The 21826-nt window shown below is 43.6% G+C and overlaps 1 protein-coding gene across 2 annotated transcripts in view; it reads right to left on the bottom strand.

The window, feature by feature from the left end:
* DYRK1A (dual specificity tyrosine phosphorylation regulated kinase 1A) overlaps positions 1–21826 on the bottom strand; it is a 74229-nt gene that overhangs the window by 14732 nt on the left and 37671 nt on the right. For both annotated transcript variants that reach the window (XM_066314171.1, XM_066314172.1), the window contains one exon: positions 7257–7462. In XM_066314171.1, coding sequence (XP_066170268.1) covers positions 7257–7385 — 129 coding nt within the window. In that variant the 5' untranslated portion in view covers positions 7386–7462. The remainder of the gene's footprint in view (positions 1–7256; positions 7463–21826) is intronic.

Genomic DNA, 21826 nt, shown 5'->3' on the forward strand with positions numbered 1-21826 from the left:
GAGGAAACTCCCATTTCACAAGCTTCAGTCTCTATCTGGTGGCCAGATAGCAATACTGCAAGCTCAAATCTCCCTAAAATCAGAAAACAAATCAAAGAGATGCTACATCTCAGGTCTGAGAGACAAGAAGCCACTTTAATTAAAATTATAAATTCTAATTAAATAATTAGGAAATGCCCACATAAAAAGGCCCCATTTATGTGTCCTCACACATTGGTGACGAAGCACATTTTATGGGAACTGTGACTTTTAGCTCAGGTGTGCTGCTTGAATTCCCAGTCTTTGGCCATGGAACACACAACAAACTTCTCTCTTTATGGACATTTTCTTTTCTGTCCAAACAGATGGCGTTGTTTAATTTTAAAATTGTTTTTTATTTTGATTATGTGGAACCCTGAGCTGTTTGTGGGATGCTTTAACTCAGATTCTTTTAGAAAGAAAAAGAAAGCTCCACCACCACCCACATTCATTAAAAGAAGAAAGGAAAAAGAGATAAACTCAGGTTGTGTATAGCACATGCTCCATTTCACAAACAGAATAAATAACGCAGATTTCATTGTGCCAGGGCAACTTTTAGCAAGAATCCCCAGTGTAATTGTTTAATTGGCCTGCATGGCCCCACTGATGACAGAGACTGCTGAAATTCAACCCTTATTAACAATAATGTTGATCAGGAAGTGGGAACACCTGAATTAAGGGTTTTAAACTACAGCATGAACTTGGCAACGATCTTGACGTGATCAATAAAATCTCTGGCCAAGATCTGGTCAGTAAAACCTCCAATTAAAAAATTCACAATTAAATTAAAAATCAGAAAACCTCAAAATAGTAAGAGTGATCTCAGATAAACAGAGACAGAAAAGTGAGTGAAAGAACAGCCAGCCCGACCTTCCCATTCCAGGTGTTTCATGGAAGCTGAACTGCTGGGATTTGTTACCAAAATCTCACCTCAGCTCCTTTAGCAGGCAAATCATTTTTCTAATAATTTTGTAATTAAATTAAAAGAAGTTTCAGCCAATCTGAGCATCCAGGAAGGAGATAAACAAAGCAGCAAAAAAAAAAAAGACCCAAAAACTTTGAAGTTGTGACAACTTTTAAGCTTTTATCCCCATCAGGCTGTACTGAACTCACAAGAAGGAACTAGTTAAAACTGGGCAGAGAAATATTAATTTATTATTATTACTACAGGAGAAAGACCCCAGAGATCCCAAATTTTCTGTTCTCTCTGGACCATGTGCTCCCAACATTTCCCTGGAACTGAAGCACTCAGCAGCCACAGCCAAGAGCAGGGGCTCATCCTGCCAGCACTTTTTGGGAAATAAAAGCCTTAAAAAATAATTCCTGAAGGAAAAAAAAATTAAAAAGACAGAGCTGGAAGTTTTTAATTGTAATTTAAAACCTCATAAATAAGTGAAGAACAAAACAATCTGGCTGGTCTTGGAGTATCTCCCTAGAATTCTTTGATCCTTGTCACTGATGGGTTTGGGGACCACAGCCAGAAAACAATAAGTGCAAGAGAAAATTATGTAAATAATCTTTTAAGAGCAACTTATATGTAATTATTTGTATCAGTTTCAAGTAATGTAACTACATAGGTTTTTATATAATTTGAACATTAATTGTCATTAAAATACATAGAATTTACAGAATTTGGATATAAATTGTCATTGAAATGCATAGATTTTATATCATTTTGAACATAAATTGTCATTATTGTTTCCTAACCTTTAATCTGCAACTGTGAATGATTCCCCAAACACCAGAATATGGCCTGCAAACCACTTACAATCCCGAATCCAAGCAGGCCAGAGCAGGAATAAACCAAAATAAACTAATAAACCAAATAAATTCACATTCAAAACCTGAATTCCCTTTCCCTGGTTATGAATTAAAATCATTCCATGAATGATTCCATGAAGCAGGCACTCCATAAAAAAATAAAATAAAAAGGAGTCAGTCTGCAGCAAAGACACCAAATAACCAGTGGGAACATAATCAGGGAATGACTGAAGCTCAGGGATGGTGGCACGGGCGGGATTTTTGGGGGAGAGAAGACTTTTGCCGGCAGCAGCAGCGCGGTGCTGTGACCAGCAGAGGGGGGCTGGAGCTCGGGAAAAGCTCCGCTGGAATCCCGGCAGAGCCGAGCTGGGAAAATCCCGATTTTCCCCGAGTCCTCCGGCTGCTCCAGCCACCAGGGAACGGCAGCAAAGGGGCTCCAGCTGCTGCCGGCACACGGGGCACTGCTAGGGCACCCACACGGGGGATTCTGGGGCACCCAAACGGGGGATTTTGGGGCACCCAAATGGGGTATTTTAGGGCACCCAACGGGGTATTTTAGGGCATCCAAATGGGACCTTCTTGGGCACCCAAACGGGGGATTTTGGGGCACCCAAATGAGGTATTTTAGGGCATCCAAACAGGGGATTTTAGGGCATCCAAATGGGCCCTTTTTGGGCACCCAAACGGGGGATTTTAGGGCAGCCAAACGGGGGATTTTAGGGCACCCAAATGGGGTATTTTAGGGCACCTAAATGGGGTATTTTAGGGCATCCAAATGGGCCCTTTTTGGGCACCCAAATGGGGCATTTTAGGGTACCCAAACGGGGTATTTTGGGGCACCCAAACGGGCTCTTTTAGGGCACCCCAATGCCGTATTTTGGGGCATCTAAATGGGCTCTTTTAGGGCACCCAAATGGCGTATTTTGGGGCACCCCAAACGGGGTATTTTAGGGCACTCAAATGGGGTATTTTAGGGCATCCAAATGGGCGCTTTTAGGGCGCCCCAATGGGATCTTTTAGGGTACCCCAATGGGATCTTTTAGGGCACCCAAAGAAGTTATTTTTAGGGCACCCAAAGAAGTTTTAGGGCACCCTAAAAGTTTACTTTTAGGGCACCCAACTGGGGTATTTTAGGGCACCCAAACAAGTTATTTTTAGGGCACCCAAACAAGTTTTAGGGCACCCTAACAGTTTACTTTTTGGGCACCCAAGCAGATTATTTTGGGATGATCAAACAGGTTGGTTTTAGGGCACCCAAATAGGGTGTTTTAGGACACCCAAAGAAGTTACTTTTAAGGCACTCAAAGAAGTTATTTTTAGGGGACCCAAACAGGTTATTTTAGGGCACCCTAACAGTATACTTTTAGGGCACCCAAAGAAATTACTTTTAGAGGACCTAAGCGAGTTACTTTTAGGTTACCCAAGCAGGTTGGTTTTAGGGTACCCTAAACATTTATTTTTAGGGCACCCAAACAGGGTCTTTTAGGGCACCCAAACAAGTTATTTTTAGGACACCCAAAGAGGTTATTTTTTAGAGCACCCTAACAGGTTACTTTTAGGGCACACTAAGAAGTTGCTTTTAGGTCACCCTAACAATTTACTTCTAGGGCACTCAAGCACATTATTTTAGGGTTACTAAAGCAGGTTGGTTTTAAGGCACCCTAAACATTTACTTTTAGGGCACCCAAATAAGTTATTTTTAGGGCACCCACAGGTTATTTTAGGGCATCCTAACAGGTTACTTCTAGGGCACCCAAACAGGGTTCTTTAGGACACCCAAAGGAGTTACTTTCAGAGGACCTGAATGAGTTACTTTTAGGGTACCCAAAAAAGTTTTAGGGCACTCTAACAGTTTACTTTTAAGGCATCCAAATAAGTTATTATTAGGGCACCCAAACAGGTTATTTTAGGGCACCCTAACAGTTTACTTCTAGAGCACCCAAATGGGGTGTTTTAGGGCACCCAAAGAAGTTGCTTTAGGGGACCTAGATTAGTTACTTTTAGGGTACCCAGAGAAGTTTTAGGGCACCCAAACAGTTTACTTTTAGGGTTAGGGTTTTACTTTTAGAGGTTATTTTAGGGCACCCTAACCCTAACTTCTAGGGCACCCAAATGGGGTGCTTTAGGGCACCAAAAGAAGTTGCTTTTAGGGGACAAAATAAGAGTTACTTTTAGGGTACCCAAAGAAGTTTTAGGGCAACCTAAAAGCTGACATTTAAGGCACATTAAGAAGTTAATTTTATGGCACTCAAGCAAATTATTTTAGAGTACTCAAGCAGGTTGGTTTTAGGGCACCCTAACAGCTTACTTTTAGGGCACCCAAACAGTTTAATTCTAGGGCACCCAAAGAAGTTGCTTTTAAGGGACTTAAATGAGTTACTTTTAGGGTACCCAGAGAAGTTTCAGGGCACCCAAACAGTTTACTTTCAGGGCACACTCAGAAGTTACTTTTAGGGCACCCAAGCAGATTATTTCAGGCTGTGGCACCCAAGTTGTCCCAATGGTCCAGCTGTTAGGAAACTCCAGGAAACTGAAGCTCCCAGACCCAATCCTTGTCAGTCTGACTGGATGGGAGCCACTGCACTGAAAAGATCCAACCTCAACGGATCAAACTTCTTGAATCCACCTGAATTCACTTTTTTCCTCCTCCTGTTTTTATGGATATATTAAGATCAAACTATCAAGGCTTCTCCAACAGCCAATTCCTTTTGCTGCATATTAAAAATGGGATTTGGGGAAGATAAACATTGGAGAAAAGGAGGCTCAGGGGGGAGCTGGTGGCTCTGCACAAGTCCCTGCCAGGAGGGGACAGCCGGGGGGGTCGGGCTCTGCTCCCAGGGCACAGGGACAGGAGCAGAGGGAACGGCCTCAGGCTGGCCCAGGGGAGGCTCAGCTCGGCCAGCAGCAGGAATTTCCCCATGGAAAGGGTGCTCAGGCCTTGGCACTGCCCAGGGAGCTTTGGAGTGCCCATCCCTGCGGGTGTCACCTGCAGGTGGCACTCAGGGTGACAAGGTGGGCATCATGCAGCTGGGACTCATCTTGGAGATTTTTTTCCAAGCTAAATGATCCTGGAATTGTGTGGTATGAACTTGCAAAGGCAGACATCACCTTTTGTGAGTGGCTTTTTGCCATTATTAAAGGCTGGTCGATGTTAGAAGCTCTACAAGGAGATGAAAGAGACAACAAGTGGTGGGATTCCACCAGAGGAATGAAACGACCACCCAAAGATGGTTCCAACAATGTTCTCTGTGAGGTTCCAGAATTGCCATTTACAGGACAGAACTGCCTTTATCAAGGCTAGAGAGAAACAAGTGGCAGTATATCCATGGCAATACCTTGAATCAAAAGGATTCCTGTAGGAATGCCATACAGAAAGAATCTCTAACATGTAGGGATCAATGGGACACAACCCCCCAGATGTTTGCAGATCACATCTGGAGAGAAAAGCACAAAGCCATCAACCACAGAGGTCAAGGTTTTTCGTAAGAAAAAATGTTATTTTTTAATCCAGACGAACAAGAGCTGTAAAAGGTCAATCCAAAAGAAAGAACAAGGAATTTATTCTGCAGAAAGACCAGGCCTAGAGCTGATGATCTGAGCCACCAGCAGGAACATCTCGGCTGGATTTGGCTGTGCAGATAAAATCAGAAGTGCAGTGCAAAGACAAAAAGCCTTTGAGATTCCTCCCAGAGGCTCACACAGAACCTCCACTCCCAGCAGGGGCCTGGTGAGGAGAACTCTTGGCAGGACTGGCTGATGGGAAAAGCACAAGAACTTGAGGGAGGAAAGAGGCAGGGAAGGAAAGCAGTTAGAAGACTTCAGAAAGTTGGCCACCATCAAAACCAAGAACACTGATTCTGTAAAATTGTGTTGGTGGTGCAAAGACAGCCTGATGGCCATGGTCAAGGTGGGCAGCTGATTATTGCCTCACATGGATCGTGTCCACACAACCCAAAATTCCTCGAGTTTGTTTCTAAAGTGCCTTGAAAGGATTCAGGTGTGACTTTCTTGACTGACCAGCCTCATTGTAGAAGTTTTGGGAGACATTTAACCTAAAAAAACCTCACAAAAATGCCTTTGTAGATCCTCAAGCTAAATAATATTAAATAGGAGATTTCCTCTTCCTCCTGACTGGCCCTCAGGAAAGGAAACCCATCCTTGGGCTGCTCCAGTCACTGGAGATCTCCAAATCCTGGCACTCAACATCCTGGCCATTCTCATCCCCTCTAATCTTTTCCTCCTCCTGCAAAAGTGTCTTCCCACAGCACCAGAGCATCTCTTGATGGTTCTGGAGACTTTTCTACCTAATCTTGAGCAGCAAACACACTTCATCCTGTTTAATGAGATATTCCTCATCAGTCTGCAGCGAATTTTCAAGTTCTGACTTACAGGTTTTGTTGGAAGTCATCTGCCCTTATGTCTCCACAGCTGGGCCATGGAATTTTTAAAAACCAGCAGAATTCCCACTTATCCAGAGAAACAGCAGCTCTTGTGGCCACTGGCACTCTGAGTCAGGGAGCTCTTTCAGCACTCCTACCTACTCAAATGAAATAGATTTTGTGCAAACTTCTGTATTCCAAATACACCAACCAGTGACTCTGCATTGCAAAACTGTCCATTAGGGTAAGTAATAAAGCAATCAGCTGCTAACAAACAGCACAAAAATTTAACAAATAGTTATTCTTTTAAAAAGAGCTTTTCACAGTTCTCCACTTGGCCAACTTTTTTCTCCCCTTACTTAAGAAAAAAAAAGTTACAAGTAGAATAATCATAATAGATACGTTCCAGAAGTTTAGAAACAACTTCAAGAACTTTTTAAGTCATAGTATATATACATGTATACGTGTGTGTGCATATACATGTATTATATGTATAGGTATGTGTGTAAATATATATATATGTGTACATATATATACATGTATTTGTGTGTGCATATATATGTATATGTATATATATATATACATGTATATGTACATATATATATGTGTATGTATATATATATATATACACACAAATATAAATATTTTTGAATGTACTATGATATATTAACACCATTCTTACGGAGTTGGGAGTTAATTAGTTTAAAAAAACTAACCTAAAAGAATGAATGTCCTGATCCTGTAATTTATGGCTGTAGATAGGGAGGGGCAGAGAGAGACATTTCACCAGGGTTTAGAGTGACAGGACATGGGGAGAATGACCTTAAACTGAAGGAGGGCAGGGCTGGATGGGATACTGGGCAGGGATTGTTCCCTGGGAGGGTGGAGAGGGGCTGGAATGGATTTCCCAGATTTGTGGACCGCTGGCAGTGCCCAAGGCCAGGTTGGACACTGGGGTTGGAGCAGCCTGGGACAGTGGGAGGTGTCCCTGCCATGGCAGGAGGTAGAACAGGATCTTTAAATGCCCCTCCCAACCCAAATCACTGCACAACCCCACATGTGAAGACCTCCCAGGTGCAGGAGGAGCTTCCCCAGTACCTGGTTAGTCAATGGGAGTGGCTGCTCGAGCTGGTCAGCGTAGGATAAGGCCGAGACCTGCTGGTCAGTGATGTTCTGCTGCCGCCGGTCACTGTACTGCTGATGCGAATGGGACATCTGTCCAGCCATCTGAAGGCCAGCAGCATGGAATGAAAACGATGGTGCAAGCCGAACAGATGAAGGTTTGCATGCTGAAGTCTCTCCTCCTGCAAAGACAAGGTCAAGGGTTAAGCAGGTGATTGGGTTGGAAATCTTGCCTTGTGGTCAGACTCACAGATCCTGGAGTTCGTCGGCAACTCCACACACGGGAGATTCCAGAGGGAGTGATCCCAAAATCATCGTCAGGGATTGGTTATCTGAAGGGCTGGACAAGGATTTCTCAAAAGGAACCCAGGGAATGGCTTCTCAGTGTCAGAGGGCAGGGCTGGATGGGATCTGGGGCAGGAATTGTTCCCTGGCAGGGTGGGCAGGTCCTGGAATAGAATTCCCAGATTTGCTGTGGCTGCCCCTGGATCCCTGGCAGTGCCCAAGGCCAGGTTGGACATTGGGGCTTGGAGCAGCCTGGGACAGTGGAAGGTGTCCCTGACCATCAGAACTCCATCTTTTTTCCCCTTCCAACCCAAACCATTCTGAGACTCTAACCCTGAGCATCCCTTTCCTCACATCTCCACTTCGGTGTCATAACTCAGAATTTGACAGAGGTTATTCCAAACACACGAATTTCATGGATGGATTCCACAACAGCCAGAAAAACACACAAGTTCTGCCTTTCAGGGTTGCTCCCAGCAGCTTTCTGGACTGACTGTACCGGAAGAAAACCCAGTGTCCAGCCTCAGCAGCTCATCTTTGTTTGGGGATAAGGTTTAGGGGTGATGCTGGTGGGACTGGGATGATCCCAAAGGGCTTTTCCAACCCTGGTGATTCTGTGAATCTCTGATTCCCTCTCCTCTGTGTTATTGCCTCCCGACAAAGTGCAGCAAACAAAGAGCAGCTGCAATCTGAAAGCAAAATTATCACTAAAGATTAAATTTAGAAGGAAGGTGTTAAACAGCCAAGCACCTGACCAGCAAAGGGAAATCCCCACTTCCTTTGCAGCCCAAACCTTGCAAGAAAACACAAGCAGTAGAAAACAGTAGATGAGTACAGCCAGGATTTGGCTTTCCTAAAAACAACTGCCAAAAGAAAACTCAAATATTAAAATTGATACTGCACCATTGACTCAACACATTTATCAGGGCAACAGAAAAACTGCATGGATGAAATCAAACACCATTTTATACACTGATTATATTAAAATGTTAACCATTGCAGAGAAAATCACTTTTAACTCTTCTACAAAATGTCCATTAAAAACAGCCTCAGAGTTAATCTTCCATCTCTACAACTTGGTGGATTCAGTGAACATTTCAAGATTCACTGAACACTCCTGTAAGAATGGCTGAACATATGTAAGGCATCATCCAGTATCTCTAGTTTTTGCTCTTTTAATTTCTGAGGTTCTGCTTAACCTGAAAAAAAAAATCATAATCTCACTTAGCAACATCATGGTGACTGAAGTAAAAGTCAAAACAATATTTAAATCAGAGAGTCAAAAATACCACTAATTCAAAAGTGTAGAGCCAGTTACTTTCAAAGGTTTAAATCTTGTATTTTTTTACCCCAGGCCAGAGGTTTCCAACAGAGAGATACCTGGCCAATTACATAACTTAATCAAAACCGATTTTATTTTAAAAAATTCTGCCCTTCCATGCGTGCCTAAAAAAGCAGAAAGCTCAAATATATAAACCCCAAAATCCTGGCACCGTGGGGTTCTCATTTACAGTTTGACTTTATAGGATCTTCTGACAATCCAAAAATCACAACAAATCTGAGGATAAACTGAGTCATCCACTACACACATCGAAAATAAAGTAAAAAAAGAAAGTAAAAGAGTGTCAAAAGTATAATTAGCCCACAAAAGAACAGTTGTAATTTGATGTTTTGGTTCGGCTTCAAACTTGCAGCTTTCAAATGCTTGTAGACCCTTGACTCTCAAGTCCATGAATTTTAATTTTTTAGTTTAATTTTTTTTGGAATTTGCTGTTTCTGACTAACAAATAGGTCCCTGTTGTCTTGGAGGAAGTCCCAAACCAAATGTGAGGCCACGAATCCAAAGAAAGAACCTTCTTAAACCAGAAACAGAAATGGTTCCACAGCAAATCTCAGAAAAAGGGACGAGATCAGAGCCTGACCAGTCTGATGACGTGAAGGATGACAAGGAGATGGATGGGAATTGGCCAACTCATCCCTGTGTTCTCATCCCAAAAGAAAAGGCATTTGAGTCATATCCAAAATGGGACCGACCTCACTCACGTCAGCAACCAGCGACAACCACCTGAGTGAGGAGTTTGGGACCTGTAACCACCAGGATCCAAGGGATTCCATCTTTCCAAAGTTATTCCTGCCAGGAAGGCCCCAGAGCTCCCTGCCCTGGCCACCAACACAAGTCACGCTCAGCTCCTGGCCCTGATGGAACCCCTGCCTTTGCCACATCCCAGACTCTGCTGCTGCCACCTGCAATCCCATCCCAGGACATCTAATCCCAAGAGAACACTCCTAGAAACACCCAGGGACACGTCAGGAAGAAAGGAGAGGGGGAAGAAGGACTGGTTAGAATAGAAATCTTGACCTCCTTTAGTTTTAGGTCGAGGAGTCGCTCCAGAAATAGGGACATTTGTGCACAGCCATTAAATGAGGCTCACAAAGCTCCGAAATTGTTTTTTGGCTCTTCTGGAGAGCTGCAGGCAGCCAAAAAAAAAAAAAAAAAAAAAAATCAGGGATCTGCTGACCACCAGGGCAGGGCTAAAATCCAGCAGCACTTGTTCTCACAGCACATCCAGAACTTCCACAGGACAGAAATATCTGTGAACGAGGTGTAGTCAATCATCAGTTTTCCTTTTTAACCACTACGGGATCAAGTGATCACACCTTGGGAACAAAACGAAGTAAAAAAAAAAACCCAAAACATATGCCAAGATCTCAAAGCATGAAGTACATTAAGGGAAAAGATTATGGATTTGGAGTGGGTAGAATTATCTTACAAATAGGCCTTACCTAATGTTAGTTCAGGGGAGGCATAAAAATACCCACCTTGATGTGTATTTGCACTCCAAAGAGGCTCACAGCTCAGAACTCTCTGAAAATAGACACGCTGCAAAAATGGATCCCCTCATAAAGGAGAAGGTTTATTTCTTCAAGAATCATCTCAACATAGTGGAAGAAGTTAAAGAGTAGATTTATTTGTTTGGTGAGGATGGAAAATATTTTTGGCAATCAAAATAGCTGGGTTTTAAATGGATTTTATGGGTGTTTAATGGATGTTTTGGGGCCTTCCCATCCTTGGAAGTGTCCAAGGCCAGCCTGGAAGAGGCTCTGAGCAATCTGGATAATGGAAGTTATCCCTGCCTATGGCAGGGGGTGGAACTGGGTGATTTTAAGATCCCTTTCAACCTAAACAATTCTGTGATTTTTATGATTTTTCCAAGCAACGAAGAAATTATTAACCCCAGGCATAACAAATATTTGAGATAGGAATTATTGAGGAGTCTATAAATGACCTACAATTGGTGCAATATTGGAAAAGTTTGTGTAAAATTTTGCATGGATTTTTAAGAACTCAATGGAGATTCAATTTCCTACCTCATCCATTTGAGATCCTCTTATTCCCATTTTGACAACAGTCCATATATCTCATTTAGACATTAAATTTCCTCCCCAAAAAAGTTTTTTTGATGCTAGAACACATCCCTGGCCCTCTCCTTTCAGCCACAGTGAGGCACAAACATTCACTGACGGATGGGGAAAAGCTGCAGGTGACTGAGTGATCCCAAGAGTGGATCATCAATCCAGAAAAAATCAGTGGATTGTAGCCAAAGCCCAACTGGCCACAGCACTGAGCAACCTCCAAAGGTCTCTTCCAGTCTCAACATTTCCATATTTCTGTGTCACAAAAGCCAGCACAAAGTGAGATTTCTCTCTGGATCAGGAGTTGTTAGAGTAGCTCCTCTGCCAGGTGAGACTGCACCTGAAAATCCCAGCAGTAATTCCAAGGTTTCTTTGCATTGCTGTCACCCAGCTCATTAAAGATCTACTTTGCTTCTCAAAGTATCTTTGTGACTCTCTTTGTCTCTCTGTCACACTTCTACCTAAGTGTTCTACTGAGGTGTATTCATAGTGAAAGATAAAAAAGGAGGCAAAGTCAGACAAAAATCATTAGAGCATTAAAAAAGTGACATTTCCTTAACATGTCTTCCTACTTCTCACCTCACAATAAAAAATTAGCCCCTCAAAAAGGACCACTGTGACAGTTTGGACCCTGAGTGATGCAAATCTGCCTTCAGGACTGACAAAAGCATCTCCCAAGTGCAGCAGCAGATCTTGGTTCCATGATAAAGAGTTATCTTGCTGATTACAGAACGTTTGCAACAGTTGAAAACACTTCCCTGCCTGCTGACTGTTGGGTGAGATGAAGCAGGTAAAAGCAGTGAAATTCCCATCAGCATTTATTTCACACTCCTGAAAGTTTAAAAGCAGGAATTCCCCAAGTTTGGAAGCTCCAAGGTCATGTTGGACAGGGCTTGGAGCAACCTGGGATAGTGGCAGGTGTCCCTGCCCATGGCAGGGCTGGAATTAAGATGCTCCACGATCTCAGGCTGAAGTGTGAAACTTCTTTGCACAATTCAATTTCCATTCTCTTTGCCTAGCTAGAACTCCTCTTCCTTCCCTTCAACATTTTCCCTCCTAAGATCATTGCTTTGACCTGAAACGTTTCGAGCTCCTTTCCCCACCTCTCCCTCCTATCCCAGCCTCCCTTTCCAGGTTTGGGTTGTTCAGCCATGTGCAGATATTCCCTCTATTCCCTCTCAGGGATATGGTGGCAGCCGAGTGAGAACCTGCCAGAAAACACGAGCAGAGAATAGAAGTGTGAAGTGTCTCGTTCCCCACAAAGGGTGTTCTCCTTCCCACACTCTGAGTTCAAGCCCTTGTGGGGCCACACCACAGAACCAGCACGGTTCTTCCTGCCCACCACAGCTTCAGACTCAAACCTTTTTATTCCCAACCCCTGCTAAGCCTCCGCAGGTAAAGGCAAGCACTTCTCCTTGCTTTTTTCTATGTTTAAATTAGTGATGTGAAAGCAGCCCAATGCTCACTCTAAGAAAACCCTGGGTTAGCTGAGGAACTGTACAACCCTCTTCCTCCACAGAAGGTTGTGGAGGTTTTTTTGTTTTGGGTTTTTTTTTAGGTTTTTGTTTGTTTGTTTGAGTTTTTTTGGGGGGGGGGGGGTTGGGTTTGATTTTTGGGCTTGTTTTTGTTTTGGTTTTGTTGGTTTTTTGGTGTTTTTTTTTATTTGTTTGGGGTTTTTTTGGGTTTTTTTCCAAGTTCATTGTTTTGCAGAGTTCTGGTCAACTTTATTTTTCCAAATCTCTGCTTGGAAAAGCTCTCAGCATCCATGAGCATTGTGATAGCTCAGCTATTGAAGAGTGTCTGGAAAAGAGAGCCAGATCCCTGCCCTGCTCTAATACCCAACCACCTCTGAGGCGTGTCAGCACATCCTACAACAGACAGGGAGCAATCAGCAACAAGCACTTGTGTCTGAGAACTCTCTGCTCAAATAAACCCACCCTGAAGGTGAGTTAGACCTACCAGAGTTCTGCCTGAGCATCCCAAAGATCAGCCAGGGGGGATTGGAGAGTTGGGAACAATCATCTTTCAGCCAATAAACCTGAACTCTGAGTGAACTCCTGCAGCCCTGCTCTGCCCATTGTCCCCGCTCACGGGGTTTGGAGTGGCTGCATGAGAACGTGGGGGGACAGGGACCTCACTCTGCTTGCTCTGGAGTGGGAAAAGCTGAGAGAACGCAGGGAAAAGCTGAGAGAACTCAGGGAACAAAGGGAAATTACCTGTGGCAGCTACCCGAGAACAATCCCGTTATAAATATCCCACAGCAGTTCCTCCTCTGGAGGAACTTTATTCTTGTGGGGGGAATTATTAAGAATGGCTGCTTCAGAAGTTATCCTACAATAACTATTCAGCCAACTTCCCTGTACAGAAATGCCAAACTCTGCTTTCCCCTCCCAGCAGAATGGAACCCTAAACTTAGAAACAACCTCACTCTCCAGCCCCATTCATGGGCCAACACACCCACGGATTCCTCCTGCTCCTGCTCTTCCCTACTGGCCAGAGCTGAGGGAGGTCACGGAGCTCAGGAGGTGACATCAAACTCCTGATGCCATCTTTTCCCAGGCTGGAGAAGAAAGTAGGCCAAGAGCAGGTTCATGAACTGTTCTGCCAGTGCTGAGCCTGTCTCGGCCGGTTTCTTCCCTGGATGAGCTGCAGCAGGAGGTGGACTTTGGGCAGCGCTTGTGGTCTGTGGCTTTTGTGCAATCACAGGACACCAGTTCCTTTTCCTGGAGAAAAAGTGGGGCTCAGGCCTGTCACAGGGAAAGACTCTGGGAAATATCTCCAAAAATAAAAAAGCCACTTCAAAAATCTGGTAGCAGAAGGACTGAAGGCTGCTGCTCACTGTAATTCTCCCACTACAAGAGGAGGAAGTTTCTAAAACTCATTTAATCCACTGGCAACACAGTATATAAATCTGTGTTTTATTAACTTATAAATATGACTTTGAGTACACTCTGGAGAATCTCAGAACTGAGAAAATGTTGTGAAAGTGAAACCACTTTTTTTTTTTTTTAATAAACGAAGCCCAAGATTGCCAGAATTCTCAGCTCAAACCTACAGGAAACACAAGCACTCTGAACTTTCAAAGTCCAAATGAAGCTCTGTGAGACCTCTGCTTTCCCATTTCTGCCCTGGTGAAGCAGCTGCTTGAAAGCACAGCTAAAAATCACCTGAAATTCCACGAGGAAACAAGGAGAGGCCTACAAAGGACTGAATGGACTGAAAACCCAGGAAAATGAAGAGAGCTGTGGCCAGAAATGAGGAAAGCCCAGAGTCCTTCCCCAGCTTTAATTCTGTGCCTCCATGTCAATAAGTTATGATTCTGTTTAGCCCCATGAATGCCCTGTTTGTTTTAGGGGGCAGGATGGAAGCAGCGCCCGCTGAATAGGTGGCCATACAATAGATCTTTTTATTTTCATTGTGTTTAACATAATATCCCTTTGCCACTCTTCAGACTGTGCTCCAAATAAAATTATTCCTGGCTGCATATAGATATATATTCTATAGAGTGGTCATTGTTTTTGCATCCTTGGAATTCACAAACAATCATTTCCTTCTGTAGAATTCTGGATTTTCTGCAGGAAAAAAACGGCGAGACATTGGGATAAACACAAATAATTTAAGTTTTTGTACATTCAGGACTTTGCAAAGACAACCTAGCAGGTAAATCTCTGTTTTACAGAGCTCCACACGGGAGCAGCTTTACAGGTTAGGTTAAAAAAAAGCTCCTTTTTGAAGCACTGCCCTCATGTGATCCTCCAAGAGAGGATATCCCAGGATTTAGAGAGGAAACAACTGTACAGAGTTATAGTGAAGGTTTTCCCCTTTTCATACACAGTTCAAGTTCTTCCCAAGTTTTCCTGCCACACTGGAACTCTGTCCAGCTCCTCAGGAGCACTGGTCAAACCCAAGTACTTTGGCTGGTGATTCACCTCTGCGTGTATTTATTTATTTAATGACAAATGAGTGAGTGAAACAATATCTCAGCAGTCAATACTTTATTACTGAATGTTTAAGAACCTGTATTTCAAGAAGAGGCCTAACATTTGCTTCAAAACTGGCAAATAAAAATAACCCACATCCTCCTTTTCCAGAGGTCACTGATGCTGGTGAAAATGTGTCAAGGTTGAGGTTCTGAGCCTTTTTTTTTTTTTTCTGTCCCCCTACCACTTTATTCTAAGGTTTATAATTTTTTTCTAATTGAATAAAAAGCCTGCCATTAAAAAGAGAGGATATAAAGAAAGGGAAACGGAGATAAACTTTTTTTATGATCATGGTGAAAGTTCAAAGAATCACAGAAACAATAATGCTGGAAAAAGACCTCCAAGATCATCAAGTCCAACCTTTGACCGAACAAACGTAACAGCTCTTAAAGCAGATATAAAGAGTGAAGTGTGAATATTATTCCAAACACAGGCTTTCCAATAATTACTTAACTCCAACTATCTCTGCATCTTTAATCCTGCTGAAAGACCCACGCCTGCCCCTCAGTTCCGAGTGAAAACCACAAATACAAACACAACACAGAAAGTTCTGTCAAATTCAGTAAATAATCTTTTATAAACCATGGTAGTCTCTTAATAAAGCAGAAATTTGTGACACAAAGTTTAAACTGACGTGATTTTATCTCTTAAACATGCTATAAAAGAACCTCTAAACTTACTCTTCAGAAGGCTTCAAGCAAACTCCAAGTACACCCGATTTTTATTAAATCTAAGCTCTTAGTTCTAGAAATCACTGAGTTTCTCTATGAAAACATTGGCTTTATCCAAGAGAAACTAAATCTCCCTGAAGTTTTCTGAAGGGTTTAGAAAACAGTCCAAAAATTAAAAATTCCACCATAGTAAAAAATCAGATTTAACCAAAAATCCGCCGCTGACAGGAATTCCCACCATTACTAGCAAATGCTGGGTGGTATCAAACCACAGATACATAGCAATACTTATGCTGAAGAGAAGAAAAAACAAAAATAGGATGGACTGTAGCTGGATTTACTTAGTTAACCAATTTGTTAGGCTTAGGGTCAGTTTTAGTGAGTTGGAAGGAGAGAATGTGAGCAGTGATGGACAGAAAATACGGGAACTGGACACGAAGGAAGGCAGAGGGAGACAGTGGGGAACAGGACTGAAGGAGGTAAAGTGATCCATCACTGAAGAGCAGAAAAAGCTGGTTGGGAAAGCAGCGAAAAGAAAAAAAAAAAAAGACAGATATAGATGCAGATTTAAGCAACAGAATATATTTTAAGCTCAGATTCCCCAATATTCTTAGGCAGGAATGATATTTAGGACAGAAAAAAAAAAAAAAAAAAAGCAGGACTCAACTTACAGCTGAGGAGGGGCTTGGTTTTTGGTGTGGAGTTTTTTTGGGGGGTGTTGGGGTTGGTTTTGGTTTGGTTTTTTTGTCAGGTGGATACGAACACACCCTTTTTGAAAGGTGAGTGTGCGTGTCCCAGAAACAGATCGCTCTAAAGAACAACCAGCTTCACATCCTCATCTCGGACAGCGAGAAGGGGCGAGGCGAGCGCGTCAGCGGCGCTTTCTGCGGGAAAGCTGGCGACTTTAGGCCATTTTATTAGAGCAGCAATTTAAAACTCGGGGGGGAAATGCGGTAGGTGCGGGGGGTGGCCGGCTCCGAGGCGAAGCCCGCTGTGAGGGCGGCCCGCAGCGCGCAGGCCCCGCGCGTCAGGGGGAAGCCGATCCCGGCGCTCCCCTCAGCGCATCCCCGCCTGCCGCAGCGCGCCCCAGCAACAGCGCCTCATTAGCATAGCCCACCCCGGGCCGCGCCGCGCCATTGGCCCGCCGCGCCGCGGAGCCAGCCAATGGCGGCGCGCTATGCAAATGCGGGCGCGCAGTTGCCAGGGCAGAGCTGGCGCGCGGCGGCCAATGGGCGCGGGCTCCATAAACAAGGAGCGCGATTGAGCTTTGTCACATTCGCCGGGCGCTGTTAACACTTTCCAGTTTAGGGCGAAATTAGCTCCATCTCCCGAGGATCAGGCTCATGTTCTACATTTCACCCCCACAGCAAGGGCAGGGCGGCGCAGCCATGATACACGGGATTTACGGCTAAGCGCGCCCGCGTTAGGATTTCGCCTTGCCCGGCTCCGGGACGCCTTCTCCAGGGCTGGGATGCGAAAGATGCCCCAGAGGTGGCGGGTGGGAGAGAGCCTGGCTGGAATTCTTCCCGAGGCTTTAAAAAGCTCTAAAGTTCCCTGTCGCTGCCTTCCTTAGGCAGGTCACCTCCTAAAATTACTGTGTCAGGCTACTCCTGTCCTTCCCTTCTTTCCTTCCCCGTTTCCCAAAAGGATCGGAATTTATGTTTCGTTGGTTCGGGTTTAACCCTCAAGACACAACATCCTTTATTCTTGTTATTATAATTATAATTCACCCCCTCCCGACAGATTTTAAGCAAATGAAATTTCAGCTCTTTCCACCGCCGCTAAACGACTGAAACATGAGCGAAGCTGAAAGCATCCTACGAGAAATAAGCAGATTTTTTTTTCTTTTTTTTTTTTTTTTCCTTTGGAGCGATTTTTTAAAGAAAGGAAAAATAATAATAATAAATCAGATTATGTGACAGCATATCGGTGTGTGACGGCAGTGAAGAATCCATCAGTGACCAGCACCGCTGGCAGGGCTGCTGTGGGGAGATCCCCTTCCCACGCGCACAGAGGGGAGATGCGGATGTGGAAAAAAAAAAATAAAAATTAAAAAACCCCAAAAAAAAAAAAAAAAAAAAAAAAAAAAAAAAAACCGGCGGCTGGAAATGCAAAAAGTGACAGACAGACAGACTTACTCTGGAAGCCCCCGGCTGTCGCAGCAGCACTGTGTCCCCTCTGTGTGTCTCTCTGTGTGTGTCTCTACGCCGTGGCGGCCGCAGCGATGCCGGGCATCTTTTACTGCACTTTGCCGAGCCCGGCAGCGATGTGCCAGCGCCGCTGCGAGTCACTCACCTGCCGACGGGGTGGGGGGTGAGCTTCCTGTTCTTCAGGGCTCCGCCAAGGTGCCACCGGACACGGGACAAGGTGTCACGACACGGGGGACAGGCCATGGAACCCCCCGGACCTGCCCGGGTTGGCCTCGCTGCCCTGCGACAGCGCCCGAGCCCGGCCGCGCACATGGGCACGGGGAAATGGGGAATAAAATAATAAAGGGATAGATCTCTGTTTTCCAGAGGGATCCGAGGACTGCTCAACTTTTCAGAGCTGCAGCGGGGAATCTGATTTTGCCAAGCACCCAAAATCTGTCAGTTCCGACAGAACTTGAAAGTTTTAGCGGCTCCCTCTCGTTCGACAACTTCATTTTGGACATTCTAGCGCAGTCGTGAGCTACTGAAATCTCTCCTTCCATGCCCTAAACCACCAGCAACTACTTCACTAAAACCCCTGAAATCTCTCCTACGTGCCCTAAAACACCAGTAACTTCACTAAAAACCCCAAAATCTCTCCTACATGCCCTAAAACACCAACAACTACCTCAGTGAAACTCCTGAAATCTCTCCTACATGCCCTAAAACATCAGTAACCACCTCAGTGAAACTCCTGAAATCTCTCCTATATGCCCTAAAACATCAGTAACCACCTCAGTGTGTGCCCGCTACACGCCCCAAAAATCAGTGCCGCCCATTCTTTATCCAGCTTTTTGAACCAATTTATTGCATTTGTTCCGTGCTCATCTCGCAGCCCCTGCAGCAGCAGCAGAAGCATTACCTGACCAGGGGCTTACAAGATTTTCCAACAATCCGGGCTGGGCCGGGACTTTGCAGCACTAATCCTTGTGCTGGGCTGTCCCGCTGTCCTGTCAGGGAAATACTTTTATCAGCACTTAACCAAGAGTTTCCTCGTGTTGGTGCAGCGCCTCCTCCTTCCCCCACCTCCAAAAGAACATTACTCACAATTTGCAGTTTGCAGCGCAAAAAAAAAAAAAAAAAATCTAATTAGAGATGGAATAAATTACCTGCTGCACGGCAGCACGTCAAAACTGCACGAGAGGTGAAAAACACCCAATATTTTATCCCAAATCAATACCCGGCCTGATGGCTCAGGCATTTGCAGCTGAACATAAAAGTTAGCATAAATATCGGCGTCGTTTTTAAAGCTCTCCTTTTTGGACAAATAGATATGTATTTAAAAAATAATAAAAAAAAAAAGAATTTAAAAAGAAATCTTTTCCTAGGCATAAAACCCATCAAGGGAAATTACTTGAATTATTCTATTTCCCATTTGTAGTTACTGAGGCACAAGATATATTTAAACAGTTGGTAGAGCAAAAATGGGAAGCATCTCCCATATCAATGTACAGCCAGCATGCCAAACCATGAATGTAAGAGCTAAACAAGGGATGAATACATCATGTGCAAGAGTCTCACATGATATAAATTATTCAATACCTGACCAAAGAGAACAGCTTTCAGGAGAGAGGGGGAGGATCTCAAAGTACTTTTGTAGTTTGAATACAGGCAGGGTTAGGAATTGATGCAGAATCTTTTTAACTCGGTTAAATAATCCCGTGTATTTTCGAACTATTTCGCTGGGTGACATCCATCCAGCTCTGGTGTCTACCATAAATAAAAGTGGATTTCATCTAACACGCTGATGACAATTTTAAAATAAAACCAACTGTCAAAATAAAATAACCTGGCACACAGGCGAGCGTGTATTTTCAGATTTTGGGCTGTCCCCTCCTTCCACATGCAGGATTTGCACAGCCCTGTTGATATTAAAAGTCTTTTTTCCCTTTAGTAATCCCAAACTGGATTTTTTTGGGATTGGATTTGAGATTGCACACACACACACAGAGGCTTTTTAAGTGAAAAACTGAACTACAAAGAAATAGCCACCATTATAAATTCCACCTCGATTATGGGGAAGCTGCTGGTGTGATGATTCCAGGGAATTCCCTCACGGGCTGATTTCATGGATGATTTTGAAGTAGTTTATGTCACTCCAAGGAAAATTTATAGCACTTAAATTTTGTCTACAGAGCAGTTCTGTTGCATTTGAAAACATTGCACTGCTCTGATACTCTGTATTAATAACAGAAATTGTGATGCAGTTCCTAAAACCCAGAATACTTTGTATTAATAATACAAATTCTGATAGAGTTCCTAAAACTCAGAATATTTTGTAGTAATAACACAAATTGTGATGGAATTCCTAAAAATCAGAGTACTTAAAACTCTTACGCACAGTGTCCTTATTAATCCATATCACAGTTCATAAAATAAAAACATTCCAGGTTTTTTCCTCACTCCAAAGATGCCTGGAAGCACCAGAACTGTTCCATAAAATCCTCACAGGTCCTGAATTGTACCTAAACCACTTTTCAATGATTTCATAACTGATATTCTGACACCTGCATTTTACAGCAGGAATCCGAAGCCAGTCCTGACAAACTCCACTCAGAGTTCTCAAGTCACTAAACAATAAAATAATTCCCCAAGAAAAAGTTTCTTCCATATCCAGTTTAATCCTTATCACAGAAAAAAAAAAAAAAAATCTGAAATAAATCCAGGCAAAGGGGTTTGACAAGTCCACTGAAACCTCACAATTCCAAAGCATTCATTTGAAAGCCCAATTTCCTGCCTTTGTAATAATTCCTGTATTTAGTACACACACTTTTAAGTTGAAGCAATTACTTCTTTTGATTTGTCTCACCTTGAAGTAGCAGCTTTTGAGGAGAAAAAAAAACAACTTAAGTGTGGTTGAATCTGCACTTTCAGCTGGAAACCACCAAAAACTGGGGATGCCAAAGTTCAGTAATCCAAAAAATATGACCCCAAAGTGGGGCTCACTGTCAACTGCATTGATTTCTCTCAAATAACACAAATTTCAACCCAGAAAAACTTTAAACACGACAACAAAAACCATCCACAAAACAAAGAAAAATATCATTGTTCCTTTAGGGTAATACTGTGATTTAAGAAAATTATTTTTGAAGTATAACTTGCATTTTTTCTCCTAAGGTTTTACTGTTCCTAGCACAAACTAAGGAGTGGATATTAAAGCTAACAATAAAAATTTGGGGGTTGTTCACAGTAATAATAACGAGGAGAGCAACACTACCCAAGTATCAGAGCTGGGCAAATTTTAAAAAGCAAATTACGTCTGCATCTTACAGAATCCTAGAATGGTTTGGGTTGGAAGGACCTTAAAGATCATCCAATTCCACCCCTGCCATGGGCAGGGACACCTCCCACTGTCCCAGGCTGCTCCAAGCCCCAGTGTCCAGCCTGGCCTTGGGCACTGCCAGGGATCCAGGGGCAGCCACAGCAAATCTGGGAATTCCAGATTCCAGAATTCCTCCCAGGGAACCATTCCTGCCCAAGATCCCATCCAGCCCTGCCCTCCTTCAGCTGCTCTGCATCCATAAATCTGATTCCCAGTTTACAAAAACTCCCATTTGGCCATTTGACTGGGCTCCTCCTTCCCAAGAAGTGCCACCTGTCCCCTGCAGGGACATCATGGAAGATGTATAAACCAAAGACACCCTGTTCCAGCTGCAACATTTGAGCCTCTCCTTACATCCATCTCTGGTTTTTCTGGAATGTCAATTCCCAGAAGAAGCCCCTGAGAGCTGCCTGTCACCTGCACTTGCAGCATCCATGTGGCCACCAATAAAAGCAGGTGACTTCCAAGGGGTGCAGGAAGGGAAGGAATCATTCCAGCATTTCCTGAAGGATCTATAAACTACACCAAGGCAAAGCTGAAAGGATAATTTGCTATGGTTTGGTTTTGGGTTTGGGTTTCCACACCTCCAGAGAGGCGCAGTGGAAGCATTCCACACCTGAGCAAAGAGACTTGGATGTTTCCAAGGGAAGGTGATGATGGAAAATGATTTACAGGATCTAAACAC

This window comes from Sylvia atricapilla, chromosome 2 (assembly GCF_009819655.1).
Source record: "Sylvia atricapilla isolate bSylAtr1 chromosome 2, bSylAtr1.pri, whole genome shotgun sequence".
NCBI lineage: Eukaryota > Metazoa > Chordata > Aves > Passeriformes > Sylviidae > Sylvia > Sylvia atricapilla.